Source organism: Aythya marila (genome assembly GCF_965140915.1).
Source record: "Aythya marila genome assembly, chromosome: 19".
In the NCBI taxonomy this organism is placed as follows: Eukaryota; Metazoa; Chordata; class Aves; order Anseriformes; family Anatidae; genus Aythya; species Aythya marila.
In genome coordinates, this window is record NC_139060.1 from 7,724,158 (window position 1) to 7,740,604 (window position 16,447).

At 48.3% G+C, this 16,447-nt stretch overlaps 1 protein-coding gene across 1 annotated transcript in view; it reads right to left on the bottom strand.

The window, feature by feature from the left end:
* ABL1 (ABL proto-oncogene 1, non-receptor tyrosine kinase) overlaps positions 1 to 12,917 on the bottom strand; it is a 69,512-nt gene extending 56,595 nt beyond the window's left edge. Inside the window, exon 1 of the mRNA XM_082775682.1 lies at positions 11,854 to 12,917. Coding sequence (XP_082631808.1) covers positions 11,854 to 11,989 — 136 coding nt within the window. The 5' untranslated portion in view covers positions 11,990 to 12,917. The remainder of the gene's footprint in view (positions 1 to 11,853) is intronic.
* Positions 12,918 to 16,447: the final 3,530 nt, after the last annotated feature.

Below are 16,447 nucleotides of genomic sequence, written 5' to 3' on the forward strand. Positions count from 1 at the left end.
AAAAAGGATAAAATCCAATTTCTCTTTTTTAAATCTCTGGCGGGTCACCTGCAAGTGCAGGCCAGCGGCTTTCTAGCAGGCAGTAAGAAATTACAATTTTCTTTTTTAAGCAAGGATTTCAGCTTCTCCAGCTCAGCAGCAGGGTTCGCAGCCTGTCAGAACACAAAGCAAGCAGCCAAGCTGCAAAGAGCATCCAATTTGAAGACAGACACTTGCTCCTCCAAGAGGAAAAGCAACAATTTGGTCAAGGAGAAAAAAAAAATCAGCTCGAGCACAGTGGAAAACATAGGAGGAGTGCAAAATGTCAGGGCATGCGCTACACAAATTTGCAAACAGCAGAAGGACATCGGGTAGGCACCTACCAGAGAGCATTCTGTAAGTCATGTCAGAAGAATTTAAGCTTTATTTCCCACCCCAGCTGAAAAATCAAGGCAAAATGAACACAAGGCTTTCTGTGTGTTGGCACTAGCACCTGTACAAAAGGCTGTGCTTTCATCTAAACCAACCAACACAAATTAGTCCGTCCCCAAGTACCCTCGGGAATTTCCACCCCTTTTCTTATCCCTTTTCTACCCCTGAGGAAGAGGAAGCAGCCTTCTTTCCTCTTCACATGGGCTAACACAACAAGAAGTTGCAGCTTCTGATGGCGAACGGCACAAAGAGAAAGGTTTTTTGGTTTTGACTTCCACACAAAGCAAGCGGTATCTGCTTCCCCAAGGAGTGCTCTGCTGCTCCCTGGGACGAGGAAGAGCACAGCACTTCATTTGCCTCGGCACCAGGACATCACAGCCACTACCTGCACAAACCTGGTACCCAGCACGACAACACACAGCTCAATTATGCGGGGACAACCCTCGGATTGAGGGGAAATGGTGCAAAAATCTCAGTTATTCGTTCAGACGCTGAACCAGCTGGCGCTGGGCAATAAGGAAAGGCCCCGTGTGACGGGCTTTTCTGTCGGGTTTTATTTGGGTAGGTCCTGGTGAAAGCAGCTTTCCTTCCTGCTGTCTGCAAGAACCCCTTCCACTGGGAAGTTCGGGGCGCTTCGGGTACGATCCCGGGCTAGGAGGAAATCCCACAGCAAGGTGTGAACCCCAGGGGCACCAGCCTCAGCAATCGAGAGCCAAGCACCTTGCTTCACGTCCTCAGAGGATTTTTCTTCTTTAAACACTTTATGATGAGAAAGGAAGGAGGAAGGGAAGTGCCCTACCTCATCCCTACCATCTCTTCTGTAGCCTAAAGGAATCCGTTTGCTCAGCTTTGTGTCCCGCACTGCCATAACAACATGCTCTCGTGCTGTGTGCTTGGATCCGTTGGAAATAAATGACAGTTTTCTTACACACCAGGAACACAACAACTACGTTTTTGATGTCCTTTGCCTCAGGCAGTGCCCTTCTCCTCTGCAGGAGGTGCAAAGCTCACGTCAAGCTGCCCACCAGACCCCACTGCACAGGGGTGGTGACAGCAAAGAACCCAAACCCCAAGGAGATCACCTGTGATGACTGCACTAAAAGGTCTCGGAGGTAGGAGAGAGCACCTCGGCTCGCACGAGGTCGGTTTTCCTTCTGAAATTTTTAGCAGTAGTGCATTTTTAAAATTCAGCTGCGAGCGATTCCAATCTGAGAACGGCAAAACGTCCCGTATTAATAATGCAAACACAAACCGCCCGTCTGATTCGCTCCAGTCCTCAGTCCCCCTCCCCAAAGGGCCTGAGTTGCCCTGGGGGAGCGTTTCACAAGCAGCACATCAGCTTCCAGCAACGCGGCTTCGGCAGATGAAAGCCTCAGCCACGGACCAGCCGCTGCGCTTCCGATTCTGGAATTTAAAAGCAGCCACATCCACGGAGCTGCTCCAGCTGATTTAAAGGCGGAACCACCAAAATCTCTGCAGAAGCCGGCCCTTCAGACACCGCTCGGTGCCGCTCCTGCCCAGCACCTACCCTTTGGCAGGCCACGACTCACCCGCGGTGGGTGACGAGGCGCCCTCGGCTCTGGGTGATTCAAGCCTCGCTGGTGGCCATGTCATAGCAAGGGCTTCACATCATCAGGTTGGGAAGTCCAGCTGAAGCTTCCTAATTTGGGAAAACCGCGGGTGACGGCGATGTCTGAGCTGGAAAGCATCTGCTCCGGGGCGTCTGTGCCCTTCACCTTGACCTGGGGGTTGTTAATGTCCCGCAGGGCTAAATGACGTGAGCGCGGCTGAGTCGCTGTAACACCGACTTTGTGGGGGGAGAAAAGGTAACAGAAGTCCCCAAATATGACATTTAACATGTTTTATTACAACAGACACCTCACGCATCCCTGTGGATTCGTGCTGCTGATTTCAGTAAACCTCACGTTGGCATTGCACCGTTCTGTGACTCCCGATGGGACGACAAACGCAGCACTGCTCGCTATTTTCACTTCACGTCCCTGAAATCCCGTGTTCTTACCCACAAACACAAAGCCACCTTACTGTGCAGGGAAGTCCACGACTACTGGCGGAGAGCTCTGCTGGGCAGCACGGCAGGACCTGACAGATTGCCTCGCAGAGGACAACACAGCGGTAACGTCAGCACTTAAAACTAATGATTACCTCCGGAACTCCAACCACGATTGTCTGATTCATCCTTCTGCTTGGCTCAAAAATCCTATCCGCTTATTTGAGGGGTTTATCAGCACTGTAGGTTCTGGTAAGCAGGGTCCCTGCAGGATCTGGCCCCTACAGAAACAAGTTCCTACACTAAATCCACAGGCGGTGCAAGCAACACCAAAGCAATGCCTCCGGCACCGTACCCATCGTCACCCTCACTGCACGCCCCATCTCCAGCTAGAACAAGGAAAAGGCATCAGAAAGTCCTGCACAGAGGTTTAACTGCACTTGAGTTTCCCCAGCAGCTTGTTCTCCTGATGATATCGAACAAAAAGAGTCAGGCACCATGTGCAGCCCTACGTGATCACCTCGCAGCGCTAATTGTGCCGTGGCACCTGAAGCAGCACCGCCCCGAGAGCCAAACGGGTGTGGGAGATGTAAGAGAGAACCCACAGCACTCACAGCTTCTGTACAAACATCAACAGTACCGAGTGATGGGAACAGCTTTGTCTCCCCTCCGGCTCATTTCCAGGAAAGGATATCTATTTTTTATTAAATAGCTACGCATTCAGAGAATATATATATAGCAAACATTTAACGGAACCCATCAACGGCCTTAAAAGAAGTAAAGGTTCAATTGCAAGTAATTTTAAATGCATTTCTTATCCATCAAATTAAGTGTATTTAAGGAGAAACAGCTTGGCATTAATTCAATGCTTTTCATTTGGGCTTTCCAAAGTTATTTGCAAACATGAGGTGTAACCAGACAACAACAGCTCTAATCGCTGTTCCCGTAATGCTGGCTCCACTGGAACGTACCTTTTAAACCAACATTATCCGTTGTCAGATTTACAGAGGATATGAAGACAGCTCGGAATTAATAAAAATAAAAAAACCATCCAAGCATACATATTTACAGCCCAAACTATTTTGCTGGATGCATTAAATCTCCTGCATTATAATAAACTTCTCCCATCCAAAAGAGATTTGAGTAAAATAGAGAATTACTAGATTACAGCTTCTCTTTTGTGGGCATTGTTATGACTTCGTAAAAAGTTTACCTCCTCAATTAGTTTTGTGATAGCAATTCTGACACCCACTGTGTAAATAGCTCCAACAGGCTGCATACTGTTTTCTGCATCCTCCCCGAGTATCCTCGCCAGGAAAACTTCACGTTTAGAAATGCTGGGCACAATGCTGAAAGAGGATTTACAAAATCAATGTTTATTCTGAGAGGACCACGCAATAATTATAAAGAAATAAAGATATGCATACACAATTTTAAAAAGTCTGTGTGGCATAGCAAAAGAGGAGGGGAAAATGCGATCAAATGCAGAAGTCAACAACAGTTAAAAGGGCATACAGCACTGCAACCTATTTTCTGTTGTTTTCAAACTGAAGAACAGGCTGAAACGGAGCTCAAGGTAGCAATGGAGCGAGGTTTTCCCATTAAGAGCAAAAGCAAACATCATCTCACAACTGTTTTTTTTTTTTCCAATCAGTGTGTTGGGTCTGAGCGAGCTCGAAATAGTGATAGGTCTAAAGGAACTGGGAAGCTCTGACAGCCGCTCCTTCCGAAATGCAAGGTTGTCACTTCTGACCCCGGTTCCTGCCACGAGCTTCTGCTCATTTCCCAGCCACCTCCCATGCAGGGGCTGATTTAACCAGTTAGCCATTAAAACGATTCCAAAAAAGACACCTAGTGGCCAGTGCCCCAAACGGCAGTTCATTTTTCTCAAGATTTACTCTAAAGGTATCACAGGTGCAAAGGCTTGGGCTGACCATGCCAGAGCCCTGTTGGTAACCTCGGTGGTCGCACCAGGAACCAAGAACCCCACACATACCTGCAGGGCACAGCCCCTCGCCAGCTGCCTCGCATGAGAGGGCACAGAGGATGCACTGAAATTAAGCAGCCTTAACACGAATGAATTAACGAGCATTTCCCCAAAACCTGACAGCTTCCTCTTTAAAGTTTCCGTGCCCTTACCCCACTCGATGCCTGCCAGCAGCGACGGACGTCGGGCAGGGAGCAATGTGGAGGTGAGCACGGGAGGGAAGAACCTGCTACGTCGGCAGGCTTCCCTTCCTCAAAGCCCAGACTTGATGCAAACACAAAGTGGAATCAGGTTCTGCATAGTACTATTTCTTGAGCTTTTAGGAGAGTCTGAAGCAAACAGGGTTTGCAATGAGCTGTGCTTCAGCAGGTGAGTTTAGGACACAGCTGGGCACGGCTCGGGGCCTGGAAACGATACGGTGAAGTTCTACTCCTTAGGTAAAAGCAGGGCACGGGGACAATGCAACGTGAAGCAGCAGCCCTCTCCTCTCAAGACAGAGTGATGGTCTCACATCTGCGTAAATCAGCAGCAAACGCTCTGTGGAAAAGCAAGCTCCGTGCTTTCTGCAACCTAGCTGGAAACAGCAAGGAAGAAGTGCTGGGATGGAATGATAAAAATTAACTAAAAGCCAGAATTCAGAGAGTACTCCAGGCAAAACTAGAGAAAGCTGGCATTCAGGACATGCTCACCCTGTCATTAACAGGAGACACGTGGAGAGGAACTCTTTCCAAAGCCTACAACACACTTTCAGCGGCTTTGTGTTAAGTTTTGCCATCAGGTCAGTGCGACCTCCAGCTGCTTCAGGAGAAGTTACGCTTAATACCTATGTGCAGAATTGGGATTAAATGTGCCAGTTTAAAGAAAAATGCTAAGAACTAAGGAAAAACATTGCCTTAGCTCTGCTTACTAAAACTGACTAGACGTTCATTGCCCTTTTTTGTCCAGGATTCCTCCATAAACTGATTACATGGGCAGTTTGGTATGCAGATTAACAACCCCACCAGGTTGTTGAGATTGATCTTTGATCAGCGTAGAGCAAGATGCAGTTAAAACAAAAATGAAAATAAAAACCAAACCAACACTGCGGCCTAACTTCTGCTGGAAGTACTTTACACGCTCCTACAGCCCCAGACCTCTGTGGCTCACAACAAACCTTTTTACAAGGAGACTTACTACCTCTTGCAGGAAAGAAAGCAAAGTCCACCTGAAACAATAACTCCAGGAGGCCAGCGGCATTTTAAAGGTTTCCTTCAGTCTGCACGAACACAAATGAAATAATTTTGCAGTGCAGGAAGATGCCACTGAACCCCCCCGGGCACACAATACCCCGGCAATACAGGTTTCAAACCTTGCGGTGTGCAGCACGTAGACCAACGGAGCTGCAGCTGTGTTCTGTGAGATCTGGGGGTGCTGAAGGCTTTGAGCTGTGGTGCTGGGCGCCCTGCCTGCAATCCTGAGCACATCCCCGCACCAGGAGGATATTTGTAAGAGCAGAAGCTACTCCAGGCACTCCTCACCTGCCACCTCGCCAGGGCGCTGCTCGCAGTCCCACCCACGGGAGTCAACGCAGCACGATCCCCTAGAACCGACACCACTTTTTATTTTTCCCATTTATTTCTTGCCTGCTTTATCAGGTTCCCAAAGCACAGCGTCCCTGCCCCACAGCCACAAAGCCATGTGTTTCTCCAGGGCCACCTCTGCCTCCTCGTGCCCACGCCACAGCACCGGTGGCACAGAGCATTGAGGACAGGCCCCTGCACCCCCAGCTCTCTGCTGCGGGACGCTGCCAACTCCTCACTTCCCAGTTCAAGACTTAAACGCTGCCATTTAAAACGCTGCAAGTCTGTTGGCAAATTTTGCGGCGTGCTGAAGGAGATGATCGCTCGCAAGCCATGAGCTCCGTTTCTAATCCCCCGCAGCTTTCTCTTGCCTCCCCGTCCTGATCTCCTCGCAGAGCCTTTCTATTAAAATGTGTAAATAACGAGAATGCAGAACCAGCACAATCTATTAAGGAAGCTCTGGCATACGAGCAAGTGCTACCTATTCATCACGAAGGAGCTGAACTGCTTAAACATGGCAAGCTATCAAAGATTAGTTGGTGCACAAAACAGAACCGCTTTTGCCCAGGAAAAGGATTAGCCTTTCCCCATCCTCATCTTCCACCTCAACGCGCGGAAAAACAGTTTAGCAAGTCTTAGGCCTCGTTCCTAGTATATTCCTGCCCTGCATCAAGTTCTGCACGGGGGCTTCTTAGTGAAACTTAGTGGTATTTGATAACTGGAGCAGGAAAAATGATAGCGAGGGCTTTGTATGATGGAAAGGGATATAGTGAGAGGCAGCACGCAGATCTGCATTTGGCGTGCAGCAGATGTCAGCATTACCCAGATTAATACTGAAGCACATCGGGGCTGGGTACATAAGCAGTGATCTCAAAAGCCATAGATAATTCTCTCCTAATAGAGATGAAAATTAAAGTTTGGGACTTGCCAAATCTCTAAGCTAATAATAAAAAAAATTCTGTCGGTTTAGAACAGAGGCTCAGATATCAAAGGGGGGTTTTAAATGGGGGACTTCCACGAGGCCAACGTTAACAATACGGTTTCAGGTGAAAGGTCTAGGTGGAACCCGAGCAGTCAAGCTGCCTCCTTCGAGTCTCAGCTTTCGCAGGTGGTGAGGCAGACACTGAGTGTAAAAATGTCCCGAGGAACAAGGAAAAGAGAGATACGCAAGGTCTGCAGCCACACGGGTTTTAAAGAAGCAGTTCTTGAACGGAAGGAATCTCACTTAAATTACTTCCCTGTATGGGCAATTCACGATCTAATAAATTTATATTGCATATAAAGTACCTGCAAGATAAAGGGTAACGAGTACAAAGTCACCTATTATTGCTTGGCCTGGAGCGTCCAGCTGAGAGAAATATATTCCAAAGTCTTCAGGCTACTAACAACGTTTTACTCACAACAGAACAATAACTGGAGCCTCTCGGAACTAGGTGTTTTCCTACATGGTATAAAAAGAGAGCAACGTTTCATTAAAATAATAAATACTGATCTAATTACAGCAGTATATATTACACTATATGCTTGCATACGCTGCTCGGTCACTAAGTCATTAGGAAGGAACCAAAGCAATTTACTCGTTTTCATAATTTTCACAGTGGAAACAAAATTTAATGATGTAAACCAAATTAGATCATTAAACCTAAAGACTCTTAAAAAAAGTAAATTTTAAAATCAGCAGTATGGGCAAAGATACTTCCAACTGTTTTGTTTTTTTTCTAACAGTGAATGTCACAGGGCTGGTCTCCAACCGGCAGCTTTGGCAAGCTTACACCACAGATCGGTTTGGGGCAATTACTTCCTCATTAAAGCACCAAAACTTTCAGCACCCTTACAAGAAAACGTTCGAAGCAATATGAAAAAGTTTATAGTAGCCAACTTCAGAAGTATTCAGTACCAGAAATACGGGAAAAGTGGATCCAGTTCCTGCAGTTCTCCTATTTTCAGTAAGGTAAGAAACTTGTTGAAGCTTCCCTATCGCTTTCTCACACAGAAAATAAAGCTGAAAGCTGAGCAGCTATCGCTCCCTGGTAGCACGGAGGTGTAATACAGATTATAAAGCAAGCTCCTTTTCTCTCTACCAACTCCACAGCCAGATATATAAACTTTGACACATGCTGCAAAGCAATAAAAAACGTGGCTATGATTTATAGCAGAAAACAATGAAAGTGATGAGCCTGGGTTTGCATCCGTCACTGATTCTCTGTACGTAAGGAGAGGTGGCACACGAAAGCTGCACGCCCAAAACCTCTCCAGGCAGTTTCTGCTCCCCGCAGCCAGCTAGTGCTGACTGCTGCAGCAAAAGTGGTGCTAACGACAGCAGAGACGGGTACCAGAGCTTTGGCATCATGTGAACGACCCACGTTTCAGGTCTCTACTTACCAAACTTCCCGTTATTAAAGCCAAAAAGCTCGCTCAAGGTCTGACACCACAAGCATGGACAGATGGCCCCCGTTCTCAGCTGCTATCTCCATCTAGGTACAAAACCCAGCTTTTGGGGCACACACAAGCAGGGAAACCCCTCGAGATCTCACCCCTTGCAGCGCTGCCCCGCTGCTGACCAGGCAGCAACCCCACAGCCAGCAGAGTTCAGTAACCTCGGCTCTTCTTCACCTCGGCAGCACAAGTTAACCATTAAAATTCATTTTTCAAAGCCTTCGGGTGCTGCTTTTGCTCAGAGCTCCTGCCGCACTGCGATGCTGCAGGGCAGCTGCTCATCCCCCATGCAGCAGCACCCCAAGAGAGGCAGAGGTGTGATGTTCATGGAGAGCTGCAAGTCTCGAGGCAAAACACATTTTTTCTTTTCAAAAGCATGAGTTCTGCTGAGAACGACGTCCTGGTACTACCAGGCAAACCGACCTGCAGTGACAAAATCCGTCCCACTAATCAAGATACTGGCCAAGGTTTTGCTCTCAGTTGGATACTCCCCAAAAGCAGCGACTACAGACTCATTTTTCAGCTGAGAAAAGCATAGGGGAAGAGGCAAACGTTGCCATTATACTTTCTCAGCTGCACCAAAATGCACAAAATCCCGTCAAGGGCTACCCCGCTGCCCAGGGTAACTGCACCAGAGCCAACTCAGCACGTAAAATATTCTTAGCGGATAAAGGAACAAGACAAAGAACAACTCCAAAACTTGCCCACAGATTTTTCCCACAATTGTCAACTCACAACAAAGTTTAGAGCTTTTCTGCATTATTCCAGCCCAGCGTCTGACCACCAGCAGAGCTGATTGCTGGCCACTTGCCTTCTTGCTTTTCAGAAGCCACTTGATGCATTGCTTCGAGTGCTACAGCCTGCGAAATGGAATTACGGCCCTGAAGGTCATTTTGCCATACACTGTTAGCATCTGATAATATTTACCGACTTAATTTGCCTATTTATCCACCAAATTCAGTACTAGGGAAGCATTTAAGCTCTCCAGTGCTCTGAAGATCACCACTAAACATCTCCTGAGGCAGCGGGGAGCGGTCCCACTGAAACACCAAAGTTACAGACAGCTTTACCAAAAGACAACCAGAGCAGGTCGCTACTACCAACCCAACCTTTTTGTACCTTAAAACAAGAACCTCAACCAAGTACCTTTAAGAGTTCAACTATCACTAAGGGTTAGCTTTAAGCAGCCCTTAAAGCAGGCCCAGTCAGAGAATCCACACACAGCGATTAGCATTCAGAAGAACCCATGTAATGAAAATGCTGAAAGACAAACATGGAAACAATTCAAGTCCTAAGAAATCCCAATCTACTTTTATAAGATGCACCCTACAGCACCACTTCTGAATAGCACTGAAACCATGAAACACTATTCTGTCCATTGGTTATAAAGTCAAGAGGTCATAAGGTCTGTATATCAGATTATATATATATATATATATATATATATATATATATATTTCAAAGACAAAGTTATCGATTAAAAAATAAATAAATTGAGGGAGATGAATAACTTTCTACAATGAACTTAGCTTTCTCTGTATTTTTCTAGATATTTTAAGACATCATTTTTCAGGCTAGAAGGAGCCCAAACTCAAAATAGAGCTGAACAACGCAGAACCAGTGGTACAGCCTTCTCCTGCCAGCACCACGAAGAACCATTTCATTTACTCAAAGGCAGAAACTTTTCCTCATGCAGCTAAGTGAGGCTGATCTGTTGCAGTTCTCCGAACAGATGTACTGGCCTTGATGTCCCCTTTCAAGTTTATTCTTTTCTAAATCAAGCCACCGAGGTCTCTCGTGGACATATGGTACACGGACATTATAGCTGCTGTTTTTCTTTGCAAATGTGCTGGGATCTTCTGACCTGGGGTCACACCAGCATAAAGTTACCATCTGCCTGCTCCTGTTACATGATCAAAAAGGAGCGTTTCTGGCTCTTCTGCTACATCAAAACACCAAAGGTGGGTAGAATATTGCACTGCTTGCGGTGAGGGCTTGCTGTATCTCATCTGACCTTGAAACTCTGTCCAAAGTAGCAAAAGCAGCGACCAAACCGGGGTTGGAGGAGTGGGTGTAGCACGGTGCGGACAGCACAGCTCGGAAAAGTCCTGCAGGTTTATCATCGGGGGGCTAAGTTAGCCCTTGTTCCCCAACCTTCCAGTAATTACCTCCAAATAACCTCAGCGCACAAACACTGGGCAAAAATCAGAAGAAAGAGCTGAGACTCAAAGTAGTATTTCAGTACATCTCTGCTGGTGTCTCTGCTAAACGCTGCGCAGGATTTCTTGGTCCCTTCTAGAAACACAGGGTAAGAGAAGGTTTGAAAGCAAAGCCCGGCTAAAGTGAAACCAAATCAAAGCTGTTCCACTTACTGGTGGGTTATGTTCTCAGAGAGCAAACGTTTTCATTTTTAATTAGATGAAGACTATAGAGGCAGTTTCATTTTGTTCACAGATAAACTTTCCTGTGAGGTCAGAACCGTCGAAGAAGCTTTATGAAGATCCTACCCGCCAGCCTGGGATAGAGGCCTGCTGCGTGTTTCCTCAAAGACTATTAGAGCTGAAAAACCGCTGTGCAAAAGCAAGGATTACTCCAAAAAGTACCAGAGAAACAATTCATTTCTGTGTCTAACTTTTGAAAGAGATGCCTTTAGCTGAAATCTCTTCTGACATTTAAAAAACAAATAAATCATTTGCAACATTTACGAAGCCAACCAAGTTCTACTGCACTTTTAATCTGCTGTGATTTCCTGAGATTCTTGACCCCTTTTTAATTGGTGGGATGCCAACAGGTGAAAGGGCTGCTATACCCCTAACTTGGCCACTTTTAGCCTCTTGCACTTAAATCCATCACAGCACAGGATCAGCACTTAACTGGCTGAGAAACCACTAACCAAAAGTGCTGTAAACACACCGAGCAAATTAACAAGGAACTGTTTTATTCCCACCAGTTGTCACAACAGCACTATCCACAAAGTTTCCAAAGCAGGCTATTTTTTTTTCCAAGTAGCAGAACCCCTTTTGTAAAGATAATTGAAAACACTTGTCAGTGGCAATAGCATCACCATCAGCTGTGGTTCATCAATACCTACGAAATAAACTACTCAAAAAGGATGAAACACTTACATAGACCTTAAAAAACAAACAAACAAACAAACAACAAACATATCCAGGGCAAGAATGAGAAGCTTGTAGGACGTTAAAAAACTACTTCCTTGTATTCCATGTTTAGCAGAATCACAGCCCAGGTTTTGAGTAATCAGATGCACGTGGAGTATTTTCATAGGAAACAATCACGGAATATTCACCTTAAGCACGAAGGGAGAGCAAACAAAAGACTTCCATGAAGAACAGCATTTTTGTACCCGCACTATGCACTTCAGCAAACACATGCCACATCCATGTGGGTAAATCAAAATTAAACCAAGAGAAAAACCAGCTGAAACACCTTACCATGTTCGACGAAGACGTTACAGTGCGGGCCCCCATGCCTCGATGACTCCTTCTTCCCTGCTCCTTTGATAAAGTGCAGGGCGGGCAGACTTGGCCTCCTTTGGTCCCCAAGAACTTTTCCAGGCTGCTGCCCCATAAAGCAGCTATGGGCAGCCTTTCCCAGGACGAGAAGCTTCAGCAAAGTCCGTGACCCCCGATCTTCCAGGCTGGGAAGGAGCTCTGAAGGAGAATTTGCTTCAGGTGGGCGTGCTGGCTGCACTCACCAAGTAATAAAGTCACTTGAGGCAAAGACCCAAGGCAAGCACGGCTTCTCCCAACGCTTTCGGTGACAGCAGCAAGGCTTCTTAGGCGGCTTGACGAAAACAAAAAAAAGGCAAGTTAAGAGTTCCGATCCTAACAAGTGTCACCAAACAAGTGTCACCGAAGTTTCACGTCGCCGTCCGCGGCGTGTCTTCCACCGAGGGCAGCAGGGTCAGGTCACCTCACGCACGCCAGACCCCGCGTGTAGGCTCACCCCGGGCAGGAAACGCTCCTTCCCCCCCCCCTTCAGCGACCAGCGTCGAGGCTCCTTTTTTTCCTTCTTCTTCTTCTTCTTCTTCGTTCTCCTTTTTTTCTTTTTCCTTTTCTTTCGCATAGCATTGAGCCGGCCAAGGCCAACCAGCCGGCACCACCCCCCCTCCCCTAAGGCTTCAGGCGGCCCGGCGGGGGCACCTCAGAGCCCGGCGGCCTCCGGCCTCCCCCGGCCTCGCCTCGCCTCCTGCCGTGCCTCTCCCTCGGGGAGAGCTGAGGGGGTGCCGGGGGGCCATGGAGGCCGTCGAAGCAGCTCTGGGCCCGCTCTCGGCTGCCTGCCCCCGGCCTTCCTCACGGGGAGGAGGAGGAGGAGGAGGAGCGGGGCTGCAGCCGGGCTCCTGCAGGGAGGCTCCCGCACAGCACCCCCGGGAGGCCGAGCGGGGCCGGCTGCAGGAGGAAAGGAGGAAGAGGAGGAGGAGGAGGAGGAAGGGAGGCTGACAGGAGGAAGGGGGACAAAGCTGAGGAGGGTGTGTGTGGGGGGGGAGAGACCCCCGGGAGAGGGGAGGGAGATGGCGGAACCCGCGGCCGCCGGGCGGTCACAGCCCCTTCCGGCCCCTCCTCCGCCATCGCCGCCGCCTCCCGCCCGCTGCCGGGCCTGTGAGGAGAAATAGGGCTTGGATTGGGGAGAAAATGAGGGAAATGGGGGCTGTGAGGGAATAACGGGGCGCTGAGGGGATGGGGAGCGAAGCCAGTGAGGGGAATGGGGGTGCCACGGTGGGGTTTGAGGGGGGTGCCCCCGCGTCCCTCAGGATGAGGGGTAGCTGAGGGGAACGGGGTGAAGGTGGAAAGGGCGGGTGGGAGAGGTGTTTGTTGATATTACAGCACGCAATGGTGCGAATTGAGGATTAAAGTTGGGCTCTTCCCCTACGTGGAGCACAGCCAAGGGCCCGGAGAGCTCACGGCACAGCCCTTGTCCCTGTTCGGGGCCACCCAAGTGGCTTCCTCCGCCTGTCAGGGAGAGCTGGCTGGCCCTCGGACCACCTACAGCCCCCCTGCCATGAGGGATTTCAGACCCCAGGACAGCTCAGGACCCTGCGTTCCCCGCAGGGATGTGGAAGGATGAGGAGACCTCGACCTGGGCAGCTGCACGCCCCGCCAGCAGCTCCTCCGCAGGCAGGGAGCAGTCGTCCTGCCTGCACAAAGGACTTGGCTTCAGTGGATATGCAAAACTTGACACCGAAAACATCCACAGAGGCCACGGGAAGAGGCAATAAAACAAACACGATTTTATTTGAGCACCGTTCTGTACCACGCCGGAGTTAAACCCCGCTTTGTTCAGCCCGCTAGCTGTGCAGCACACGCGGTCCCCACACTGCGGGGCACAGCCCGTGACGCCGGAGATGTTTTAGTTCCTCGTACATTCTCCGCTTCACCTTGGGAACAGAGGAGGGCCGAGGCAGCAGGATGAGGTCAGGGTGTCTTGGTCAAAGGTCTGCGTCTGCTCCCACTTGACAATGGGAGAACACACAAATGCAATTTCTGCAGTAGCCTCCTGCTCGGGGTAACCATCTGGCCACAGAGTGGCTTGTTTATACGGGCTCCTCCCTTGTGACAAATCCAAACACACTCCACATCTACGCCGCACTCAAGGTCCCTGGCTGACATGTATTTTTCATCTTCCTGCAATAGCATTTGAAACATAGCCCTTCTTTCAGGCCTAAGGGATCCTCCACACCTCTGCTGTAATCGCCTGCTCCTACATTGCTAATTCTCAGCCAGGAGACTGATCCCAAACCATTTTTATTGCATTTTCCCCTTAGTGACTCAAGTACTGATGGTGTTTGTGCTACACATGCAGCAGAGAGAAATTCTGCAACGTTGCCCTGAGACAAATCCAGGGGCACAGCCTCTCAGCAGAATTTCTCCAGGTTTATCTCAGTAATGGAGATCAGCTTTTCACGACGATGATCTATCTACTCAGCTCCAATGCATACCCAGGCTGATCCCACGGATTGAAGGAAGATGAGGAAACAGCTGCCTGTCAACACAGGCTGAGCAACTTGAGGGAGATTTTTTACTAGATTAGTCAGTACCAACCACCCCTTAATGAAAAAGTTGCTCCCTTCTGAGCGCAACTGGAACATTCTGGATAATCTCTATCAGGTACTGTGGTAGGACTGAAGCAGAGTGAAATCCAGAAGAAATTTCAGTACCTTTTCCATTTACCTTCCCTTACACGGGGGGTTGTTACATCCAACAGCTGCAGTGATATTTTCTCCATTTCCCCTGTAACAGTATCTTAAACCACTTGACCGAATACCAAGCCTCAGCACGTTAATTGCCAGTCCTCAGAAACCTGAGACAACCATTTCGAGACTGCCTTTCATCTCAGTGGGATTTCAGTATCTTCCAGGGTCTGCTCGAGGCTTTGTATTTATACCATTCACCTCACTTGAACAGCAAAACTGCACACAGATGATACAGAAGTAACATAATAGCAGCAGTAATTGGATTAATAATCCATTAGCACAGATTTGAAGTCCCAGTGGTTATTACTGGAAGCGAAGGGAGGGGTTGCCGTTCTTCATATTAGTTCATGAATCAACACTAGCACCAAGAAACAGGAAATTTATTTCTACAGATGAGTGATTTGTGCTCTCGTTTCTGCAGGCAACACTCACCAGCAAGGGAACTATTTACTAGCTCCACTTGCAAGCACATCTGTGCTATGTATCAGCCCTGGAATAGGCAGCACAGGCTTATAAACAGGCTCGATGCTGGCAGACAGCAGTGACCAAAAATCGAATTGGTCTAAGCTGATTTAGTGCGTACGTGAGCATTCTGTGTATGTTAATTTTTCCCACCCGTTTCAGCTATGGTTTTGTTCCTAAACCACAGAAACCATAGTTTCTTCTTTTTCATCCCTCCTTCTTAGCTGCCTAGCAAAATCCCGCAGGCTATTTAAAGAACGCAAGAGGATGCTGCTTTTGCTGGAGTCCTCCTTTACATCTTGAGCACTTCCCATTTCAGAGGCATCTATACAGCTCGACCTGCCTATGCAGAGGGGCCCTGGCTTCCCCAGTCCTGTTTGCCAAACCTCCCCCAGTCCCCTCCACTCCCCACTCGTCTCTGGTGGGCAACGTAGAAGAGGCATCTGCCATACTGTGGGTCATGATTAGTACCTGAAGTCTCTGCATGGAAACTGTGAGCTCTGGCAGCACATCCCATCGCTAGAGAGGTGGATGAGCACTAGTCAATAGCTCTCAATATTTATTGAAGAGAAAAGCCACAAGGATTCAGTCAAATCATCAGTAAATGGCTGCTGGGCACGTCCTTCTATCAGACACCTTTGAAACTGCTTAGGAAGTTTATCCCTCCCCAGCCAGTTTGTCACTCCCATCTCTTATCACTTGCTGGCTTGTGAAGCTACACTAGATGGGGTTGCAGGAACTGCCAACAAGCCCCTCAAACCTTTCTCACAGAATTTAGGTCTGGGCTTGGCACTGGCTGAATGTGCAGAGAGCAGCAATGACCTCTTGTGGCCATGGAGAAAAACGCCAGGACCCCCATTTCCCCGCACAGATCAGAAGTGATCAATAAGCAAACCTTTCCTGCTTGTGCTCCTGTTCACAGGTTGAAAAACAAAACTGTCAGGAATCTGGGAGCACGTAACTGGATGAGTCCCACATCCTTCCCTGTTTAACACATTCCCGAGGCCAAGATATCAGGAATGCTGCAGCATGCAGATGAAGCAGTCTAGATCTAGCTCATTGTTTCTCAGGTTAAATATTCATTTATTGAGAATAAGCAGCCAAAGTTCATGCTGGGAAGACAGGATTAGCATGAGAAGCCTGGACATGGAGCATAGTTTTAAAAAGATGCTGCTGTGTAGAAAAAAATAAGGAAAAACATACAAAGAAGGGAACTCATCTGTGCAGGCACATCTTGCTGCAGAGACACCAGCTCCCTTTTCCCGAGATTCACGCTATCAGAACCTGGCACTGTCTCACCTTGCAGGTCTGACAGCCCACAATTGAGAGCACTTCTACCACATTACTGACGGTGCTTTCAAGAGCCTCCTAAC